Source organism: Oryzias latipes, chromosome 15, assembly GCF_002234675.1.
Source record: "Oryzias latipes chromosome 15, ASM223467v1".
NCBI lineage: Eukaryota > Metazoa > Chordata > Actinopteri > Beloniformes > Adrianichthyidae > Oryzias > Oryzias latipes.
In genome coordinates, this window is record NC_019873.2 from 30,379,577 (window position 1) to 30,389,854 (window position 10,278).

Sequence of the window (10,278 nt, forward strand, 5' to 3'; positions counted from 1 at the left end):
AACATGTAATTTGCTCTCAGTTTAATCCTAAACTATTGTGTAAAGGTGGCAATGGTGTCTATTTATTAGGGGTGTCAAGGTAGTCGATGAATTGATTTCTATTCCTACGATCCAACCAGATCCATCTGTCTGCACCCAGTTGTTAATCTAATCAAATCAAAGCAACTTACACCATCAAATAATTAATGTTGGAAAATACCATTTTCAGTGCCTTGCCCAAGGACACATTGATACATGGGTGGGCAAAACGGGAACCTGTGGTCATATGATCAGAGGTGGGTTGCATCACAGCCGCCCTGACATATACTGATATAGGGGTTGTCTGACCCCTCACCCCCAGCACCACCCCACCATCACCACCTTTACAAGCAATGCTCATGAGTGTGGGAAGGTTGCGGGTTCTTTTCCGTACTGTCTGCCTTTAGTGAAGTCGATGCTAAAGGAGTTGGTCCCTTTGGCAGCTCTGCTGCAGCTCAGCTCAGCTTCTCCTATACTCTCTAGCCTGGGTATCACCTTGGCAACGCATGAGGAAACAAATGGTGCTCTTCAAGACTCAGACATTAGGGTCAACACTAATCTGGGAGAGGGGGGGGGTGATAAATAGTCTGAACCGGAGCCAGAATCACTTCAAATGGAGCTGCAGGATACATGATACCCTGGTTGCCAAGAGCATTAGAAGCTCATTTAAATCACGGGAGGCATGATTCATGGAGGCCTTTCAAGAAGTGGCAGGTTTTATTTTTAAAGGAATATATTAGAACACCTGAACTGAAGAGAAATCGGTTTGATGGACCAACATTAAGCATGTTTCCCACATTAAGAGATGTTTGGCCACATTTTATCAGCTCAGATGGGGACTTCTGGGTCGTATCAGTCAATATGTGCATCAATAAAACTTTATTTCTCACCCTTCCTATCATTGGCAATGATCATGCTAAATTAGTAGTTCAATTGACTTAGCATCGGGCCAAGTGTTTTCTTGATGGAAATTTTGTCAAACTATAAAACAATATTATCAATCAGATTCTAAAACAGCAAGAAATCAGAGAATTCTGAACAAAACTGCCGTAACAGTCAGGAAGGATGCTCCTGTACTTGAAGACTGGCTCTTAAGAGTTTTGATTGTCAAGTGCTGATTCACAGTTTGAAAAGTCATGACTATTTGGTTCAACTTTGATATAGCGCTCATCACTAAAGAGAATGGAGCCTCTCTGTGTCACTGCCTTTCCCACATGCTGGGTCTGTCTGAATGTGCATGTGTGCACGCAGCTGGGAGGTTGCTTCCTGCAAGCAGAGTCGACTTCCTCGCTCCAAAAATACTGGCATTATGTGCGCCATGATGATATAATAGCACACAGAATGCACAGAATGGAATGGCTGCACAAACACAAGACTTTCATATCTGCTTGTTTATACACAGAAACTTTTATTTTAGTATCACTAGAAATTCAAGTTAGTCTTAAACCCTGAAGATGACGAAACGCTGCATTAATGCCGCAAATGTATCCATTTGATAATATTCTCCTTTTGTATGTTATGACAAACAACAAACTAAAAAACATGAATGTTCTTTGATAAAATTAAATGTGAGTTTTTGTCTTGACATCAAGGATGCTGCATCCCTGGCTCGAAAAAAGGATTAATGTACATAAAATTACCCTCAAAGGATGACTTCTCGACATGACTTTTTACCTGATGCAGATGTGACTCATTCAAACTTTTTGAGGTAGAATAAAAATATTTCTGCAGCAAAAGATTCCAGATTCTAATCTAAATTTTTGTCAGATGATTTATGAACACAGAACAAGTCACCTTTTAAGGCGGATTTGACATCCAGTTTTACTCTCTTAATACATATGCATTATTTTGTCTGTTAAAATAAGGTCTGCTGCTAATAAAGACATTAATATATTTTTTTTAGTCCCGAAATGTTTGATCTAAAGGAAATTTTCTGTAACTCTGTGTCAGAGTTTTGATTACAAAAAGAGAGGTTGTAATCATGATAATAATATTCACATTATGTCTTAACCATTATGTTGCTGCAGAGCTGTTTTCAGCCTTTAGTCTGCTTGTTAGAAGTCATTTTCTCAATTTGCTCAGCATAATGTTCGGCTTTAATATGACTTTAAACATCTTTTCCTTCTCCCAGCAACCAACGGGTTTTCTGTCTGAGCTCTGCATCTCTAGTTTAGAGAAGTGAGGAAAGGAAGGTCTTTCAGTGCTGTGTGTCACCTGAGCTGTGATGGATGACTAAGGTTTGTGGCTCTGTCCCTGTGAAGGACGTTGGTTATGTGTGGACTTCAGCTTGTAGCACAGTAGCTAATAACATACACAAACAAACATTCTGTGAGACTTTCCATGTGCAGCATTGGTGACGGCTCATATTCAGAAGTCAGGACCCATCTCACTGAGCATCCCTGAGAGAAATTATTAATTTTGTTGTTAAATCTGGCTAAGCTTTCCTATTTCCTGTCCTTAGACAGCTCTGTCATTTTCATTCAGCATTTATAATGCAAAGTACGGCATAAGTGCATTAGGATGAGCAATTTTTGCTATTTTCTCTGTCCATTACCCTATACTGTAGGGAGTTTGAAATTTAAGGCCAGCCGTGATCAGGATGTGTCCTTTTTTTCCATGTCCATTATCAGTGTTACAGAGCTGAACTCCACAGGTGCTAATGGCTGTTGCTCTCACACGCTTGCATGTCAACCTCCAACATGCTGCAGTGACAGTTGGGATCTAACTGTTCATGCACACGCACAATCCATTTGTATTTCCATCCTCGGCTGTTGCAGCGAAGTGCTCATGAAGCTCTTCTCCTGCAGCAGAACAACAGAGCACGATGTAGAGATGGGATTTGTTAGATTAATTGAGCTCCGACAAAAGAGCTAGGTGTGAGATGAAACCTGAATTATAGGGTGACAGTAAGGAGTAAACACTGAGACTCCTAATCCATTAACACAAATGACTGATACTACTGACTGGATGACTGTTTTAACTGCTGGAGGAAGTTTTCTGCTGCAAATGACCAGGTTCTTGTTATTTTCTCACCTGCCGTGTATTGAACATGTGCATGTTTTATTGGGGTCTTTTTGTTCCAAATGCTGCTAATGATGATTAATCAGGAGTGACAGCAGCCTGTGCAGAGGATGAGTTGTTATTCAGATAGGCTGTGCGCGTGCTCATCTGAAGACTTATGAATGTGTAAGGGTTGACATTTTGGCCCCCCTCGGCAAACTCTTCACATTGATTGATGTGTCACCGCTCTCCTTCTGGGTGCTGCCATCCAATGAAATGCTTTGACTGCAGCTGAAAGACTCCCCATTTATCTGCATCTTAATTATACAACAGAGTGGCTCAAGACCTTGTTAGTCTAAGGGAAATAGCAATTGTTATGCTATACCTGTTGTTGTGGAAGCAATTCCCAGTGTTTAAATTTTGCAGCTTGAGCGATAATGAACGGTTTAGCGCTTTTTACCCACTGGTGGAGGACAAAGCTACATTCACTGGACCAAATCTCCCCATTACACATGGGGACTGATACAAGGAGGACATTCATGCATTGGATTTGCAGGAATTGAACAAGAAACACAAAAGCAACCTGGTTGTGTTTTAAATGATCTTGTCCTTTAGTAACTTACCAAGCTGAACAACTAACAGAAAGCGGGTATTTCTTGCAAAATGCAAAGAAGCAGTCCTGTGTGTTTTATCAGTACATTGTGGAAGAGCCCTTCATTTTTTCGGTATAGTTCAACAGTTCACACTTGGACAGCAGGACAAGAGTTTCCGTGTTGTGGAGCCGATCCAAAAATTGTGAACTAATATGTGATTCAATACTTAGCATTTGCACACAGTACACTTAAACTAACACTAAGACTGAAAGAAAACACTGTGAAAAGAGGTCTGAGTCCCAGGAAGGGATAGCTGGTTCTTAAGTATTCAGTGTAATCACTATAATCCCAGGATGGATCTGCTTCCTGCTGGGAGCTCAGAGTTTCAGGGTAAAGACGCTTGTCTGCATAAAGCATGAATGGCCGCTTAGCAATCTGAAGGGCATGTATCCAAAAATCTCTTGTGCAGACACAGGGCATTTAATATTCAATGGCTAATAACAAATGCAAGAAATTATGAGGAATGCAGTGATTCAATTTTCAATTTTATTTGTGATCTAAGTGGAAACTCAAATGTTAGATGTGGTCAGACCAGCCAATTTCAAAGTAACTCTAAAAAGCTGCACGGATGTCAGCTCACAGAGCTTCACTTTCTCTATCCAGTTTTGTGCCTCATATTTTCCCCCAACCAGGACACTATTTTGGGAAAGAATCAATGAAAGCCCAGATGTGAGAGCCCATTTTCCACCGAGAGAAAGGAAATGAAGGGCAGTATGTTTGGTCTCTTGTGCTTCCTCCCGTCTTTAACTGTGTTCATGCTTACTGGGATGTCATGCATGGACAACTAACTTCTCTGAGATCCATGTGGTGATGTGGCCATAGCAACCGATGTGGCATCTGGACGTAAAACAATAACTGAAGTCCTGTCCTACTTTCAGCTTGGCTCGTCTTCATTAGAACAAAAAACGGATTTTCATGTCACCAGTGTTTGTATTCTCTTACATGTTTCAAAATATCAAATCGAGCTGAATTTCCTCACCGGTAGTAATTCTCAGAAAAACAAAACTGATCAGCCCTCAATTCAAAAGTAGCATGAGTGAAAGTTTTATCCATTTAATAACAGACCTGCATGTGGACACCAGTGTTTGAAGACCATAACATGAGAAAAAATTTACCGTCATTTTAAAGTTCACCTATTTTGAGTCAAGCAATCATAAAAAATTCAGCTATAAATACCTTTTCAATTAAGGCCCGTTCACACCGGGACGAATTTCGTGCGCGATATTTGCCGGCGTTTAACGCCTCGTGACTAAACAAAGGGCACCAATGTGAGTGTGCACACCGACGCGAAAAAACGCCACTCGTAAAAGCGTCACTTTTTAAAAAACACGTGCACATGCACACGTGTCTGGAGCTTCTGAAGTAACAGTAAAACACAACTTGGGGGCGCTCAAACACAAAACTGCCTTGCTGAGCACCCATACCAGCGAAGAAGATAGACGCCAAGTTGCATCTACACTGCCGCGAAGAAATAATGACGGACATTCTAAAATATCCCCAAAAATGCTCATGATACATTTTCAGCTCTTGTACCAGTCGATAAAACTCCCCATGTTCTTCTCTTCTCGTAACTATGGGATGTACCCAAAATCAACGTCTTCTCCGGCGTCCTTCATCATTCAACAGAACAATAATTTCTTCATCGCTGGAACTGGAGCTACTGGTGCTGGAAATATTCATGTTTTCTTTGTTTGATTCTGACAAGCGTGTAAATACTTGCTCTCTTCTTCTGACTGAAAAGCGACTTTAAGAAGCGTAAAGTTGCGCAGCGCCACCTTGTGTACAGGAGTATTTCTGTTTTCCATTAAGCGCCATCTAATGTCAGGGAATGAAATTGCATTTTCGCTCGGCTCATCGTCAGCGAAAATCGCCTGGGTGTGAACACAAAAACCGTGTTGAAAAACGCTGGCAAAAAACGTGCGCCGATATACGTCTCGGTGTGTACGGGCCTTTACACAAACTGATTACTCTGTTCACATACAACTGCTTAAAGTTTTTAGTTCTCTGAAACTGATGAATGGTGCAGCAGTACCAGAAGTGCCTTTTAAATATGGGGTCAAACTTCTTTAACTTCCCAGCCAGAGATAAAGCTGCTGTTCTTCAGGGGCTTGTTTTCATTCTCACCAGTGCGCTTTTCTTCTTTTAGTAGTTTTACCTCAAACTTTGAACTCCTGTTCCATTTTTGTAAGTTTGCTGTGTTGTTGGCAAAGCAGCAAAAGCACACATGAAGTAATGTTGATGGCAGGAATAGGGGAGAAAATATAGTCTAGGAAAATCTAGTACCAATCCTCAATCTTTAAGGGTTTGTGTGTTCTTGCATCAATCAAGAAACTTTTTGGGTACATGTCGAGAAATGTCTAATCTACTATTTATACGATTTTGTGACTGTAAAGCGCCTTGGGTCTCGAAGGAAGGGAAAGCACTATACCATATACCATTTTGGAGGATTAATGCCATCACATGTATTCATAAAATATTATATTATTTATTTGGCAACACTGAAGTGTCACACATCTTTCTTACCTGTTTAGATTTTGGACATTTATGTCCTCAGAGCAGTCTGTCCTAACATACAGGTGGATTGACCTAAGAAGATGGTGAACCTCAATACTCAGAAGCAAAGAGAACACAGTGGATCTGGGCTTTTTTGTAATTTTTAGAAAACGATTGAGGCAAAAAGGGTTAGGAGGAAGGCACGTTGGTAAGAAGGGATAGAAGAAGAAAGTTCTGACTGACAGATGAGACTTTGAATGTGACATGGAAATGACAGGAAAGAGTTGGTGGACATAATGAAGAGGAGGACGGTAGACATGCTGTGTGTCCAGGAGACCAGGTGCAAAGGAATGAGGGAGATATGCAGAGCTGTTGGAACTACAGAGGAATAAAGCTGACTAAGAGCAGAAGTGAACATTTGTGAGCAGCAGGAAAGTTTCATGCCAAGAAAGAGAACTACAAATTGAATCAAATCAATTTATACTTTATTTCTATAGCATTTAAACAACCCATTCTACCCAAAGTGTTTTACATAGAAACATAATAACATTGGAAAATTAGAAGGACAATACGTATATTTTTTTTAAAACCCACACAATGCCACCCCCCCCCCCCCCCCACACACACACACACACAGACACACCATGATAAGAAGAATGATAAAATGATGCAATGTAGAAATCTGGCTTTGTACTGAAGTGGTGAAACAATATTTTGGGGACCTGTCCACATCAGTTACTCCCACTCAAGTTCACCAAATACACTACCACTGGACCCCCCAGGTCTGAGTTGTAAACTGATATGAATTCTGTGACTGTCTGAAATGTATAACTGGCATTTTGTGAACAGCACAAAAGATGACATCGAATTGCTTGGTCTGTCCTTATCCCACATTTCCAGGCACCTTACAGTATCTGCTGCTGCACGATAAAAAACTAAAATGAAATTATTTTTTCTTTCAAAATGACTGCAGGACCAAAAACAGCCTCAAATGAAATCAAATCAAATCAAATCAAAGCAAAACAAAGCAAATCAAACTTTATATATACTGTACTTTTTCTATAAAAATATAACACAAGGTGCTTTATATTTAAAAAAAAATAAATAAATAAACAATATATAAACAAATATTAAAATAGAGCCCCCTCCCCAGGCCTAGACACAACACCCCACCCCTTTCCCACCTCCCACCCCCTTACTGATGGGGATTGTTACGCCCCCATTGTGTCTAGGGGCACAGAGGCAGCATAACATAAAAAAAGTAAAGTTTTGGCTAATAATTTAACTGTAACAAAACACCAATCAAATGTCTCCATACAAATATGTCAAATTTATTTACAAATAAACAACCAACAAGAACTAAAAGTGAAGCTAAAAGGCTTCAGGGTGAACCCAGGCCAAAATAACAAACAAAACCCCAACTAACTGAAACATGTAATCTTACCTGCAAAGAAAGAAAAGGGAAATCAAAGACAGAACGCTAACCTCCCTAACCTAACAAAACCAGGAGAAAACATGTACTAAACAAAATGGCGGTTCACCCCTTAAACAAAATCATAAACCAAAGGACTAAACAGAGTGGGCACAGACAAAACTACAAAGAACTACGAAGTGCAACACAAACTAAAACAAGTGGAGAAGACATAAACAAAAATGGAGAAGAGTGCCAAGCTGCAGTGGAGACTGTTGCAGCAAGGCTCCCCTCCCCCTGACTGGATGTCCAAATGGTGGCTTTAAAGGCTGCCTCCACCAGCTGGTCCAATGGGAGGCCACACCCTTTCCACCACACCTGAAAATAATCAGACAAAAACAGACAAAGATCCACAAAAAACACAAGTCCCACTCTGATACAGAAATACTACACAAAACACAAAAACAAACAAACAAAACAAAATCAAATACGGCCACAGCCGTAACAGGGATAGACAGTAGGACATAGGCTGAGCACGAAATGTTGGTTGTTGGCATCGCTAGTATTTGGGACCACCCTTTCTGAGAATAGCTGCATAGCAGCGAAATGCAGCATCACAGGCGGGGACCAGCCTCGCCACAGGCGGGAAATACAAATTAAAATGAGAATGACAAAGTAAACATACTAATAAAAGCAATAGACAATAAAACCTTGAAAATAAGGAATATTAAAAACAATTATTAAAAATCTAGCGTAAATTAATAAAATAAGATAAAATAGATAAATACACAATAAAATAAATAAATAAAATAATAAAAGTAGTAAAATTAGCTAAAAGCCAGGTTAAAAATATGCATCTTGTGCCTTTTCTTAAAAGCAGCTATGCTTTCTGCGGCCCTCAGGTCCTCTGGCAGGCTGTTTCACTGACGATGGCCAGAGTACTGAAAAGATGCCTCTCCGTGGGGTTTGGTTTTTACAGCTGGAATGGTTAGAAGAACAGTGCCAGAGGATCTATGAATCCACAAGGGTTCATATTTGACTAAAAGATCTGACAGATAAAAAAGCGTAAGACCTTTAAGACATTTTAAAAACTGTTGCCTCATGCAAAGTTGGTCCTCCTCATAATTTTGTTGATTTTATTAAACCCCTTTATAATATACCAAATCAAAGGCACTTAGCATTTTCAGGCCCTTTCATGACTTTTCATTGACAACAAAGAGGAAAGAAGAGGAAGTTCACAGGGACACCCAAAAAATGTCATGTTTCAGTGTATTGCAAAGCTTTTGTCTGTCTTAAAGTGATGTTCTGATCCGCCACCTGCAGGACCAAACTGCTACGCAGACACAGAAGTGATACCCGCCGGCAGAGAGGTGAAGATTGACGAGTGCACGATCTGTTACTGCACCTACGAGGAGGGGACGTGGCAGATTGAACGTCAGGCTACCTGCAGTAAGAATGACTGCCAGCCAAGCTAGAACACAGCACAGCCAGGGGGAGCAAGACCAGCACCCACACATGTTCAATGTCAGCATTTGCCCCATCCACGGGGCGTCAGGATGGGACAGGAGCACTCAAGCTTTTTGAACTGTGGTCACTTCTGTGTTAGAAAACAAAAAAATCTTTTTGAACGTTTCTAATCTTCACAGAATATCTATTTAAATTTGTATTCAATTATTTAAGAATATTTGAAAAGGTTAGGGGTATGCTGAGCTAGTGAGAACATATTTTTTTATAGCATATGTATTTTACCATGTATTGTTCTAGACCATAGGTCAAACAAAGCAACAGAATGTAAGGATCTCTGACACACACACTCCTGTTTTTAGCAGTGAAAGCCTCCAGGTCTCCAAGCGGGGACAAATCTGCTCCTCCACTCAGCACCAAAGTATATCTCTGGGATGGACACATCAGCTGTGAATCAGTGGAAAACAAGGACAGTTGGAACTTTGAGAAAACTTGACTGTTTCCTGAAAATGTCTCTGTTTTTTCCTCTTCTTTATTGTGCTTTTTTGTATTTCTTTCAATACAGTGTGTTGAAGTTATAAAACAAATCCAATCTGTGCTCTGTAAATGTCCAAACCAAACCTTTTTCTAGCTCAATGTCTTCATGTTGCTGGTGTTTTGCATTTACAGACTTAATAAACATTTTCCCACTTTCACATATTTTGTTCTTAGACGATTCTCTGAAAGTGTCGTAGGTTACCTGCAATTGTGATGAATCGGATCAAATTCAATCTGCAAACATATTTATCCTTTTTGAAATTTCAGATTAAATTTGTAAATATTTATTAGTATACTCACATATATATTAATGATATTTTACAAGTTCATATTTTTAATGTCATGAGCTGCTATCTGTTGCAATTTTTAGTTTTAATCTGCACCAAAAAAGTTAGAAATGTTGAAACGGTCAGGATTTCTGTCTGGAATACCACTGCTTATTAGAGTAACCCTTGTTCTATCCTAGGCACTTTAACATTGGGAGGTGGGTCATCTAGACCCACTAGACAGTGCTCTGAACCTTTTTTCTTCAATGATTTGTGATCTTCACTGGTGTCCATGGATTACATGAAATCTTTCCACCTTTATCCACCTTTGTCATGGTAGGGAGAACACGTCAATGGAAGGGGGGGGGGGGGGGGTCATCTAAGATAGCACAAGGGATAAAGAATTTGGACACAAAAGGGTCACCAGGGCTGCTCA

The 10,278-nt window shown here is 40.1% G+C and overlaps 1 protein-coding gene across 1 annotated transcript in view; it reads left to right on the forward strand.

Annotated features, from left to right (window-relative positions):
- The window catches only part of vwc2 (von Willebrand factor C domain containing 2), a 31,249-nt gene extending 21,513 nt beyond the window's left edge, over window positions 1-9,736 (forward strand). Inside the window, exon 4 of the mRNA XM_020709822.2 lies at window positions 8,899-9,736. Coding sequence (XP_020565481.1) covers window positions 8,899-9,050 — 152 coding nt within the window. The 3' untranslated portion in view covers window positions 9,051-9,736. The remainder of the gene's footprint in view (window positions 1-8,898) is intronic.
- The last annotated feature ends 542 nt before the right edge of the window (window positions 9,737-10,278 follow it).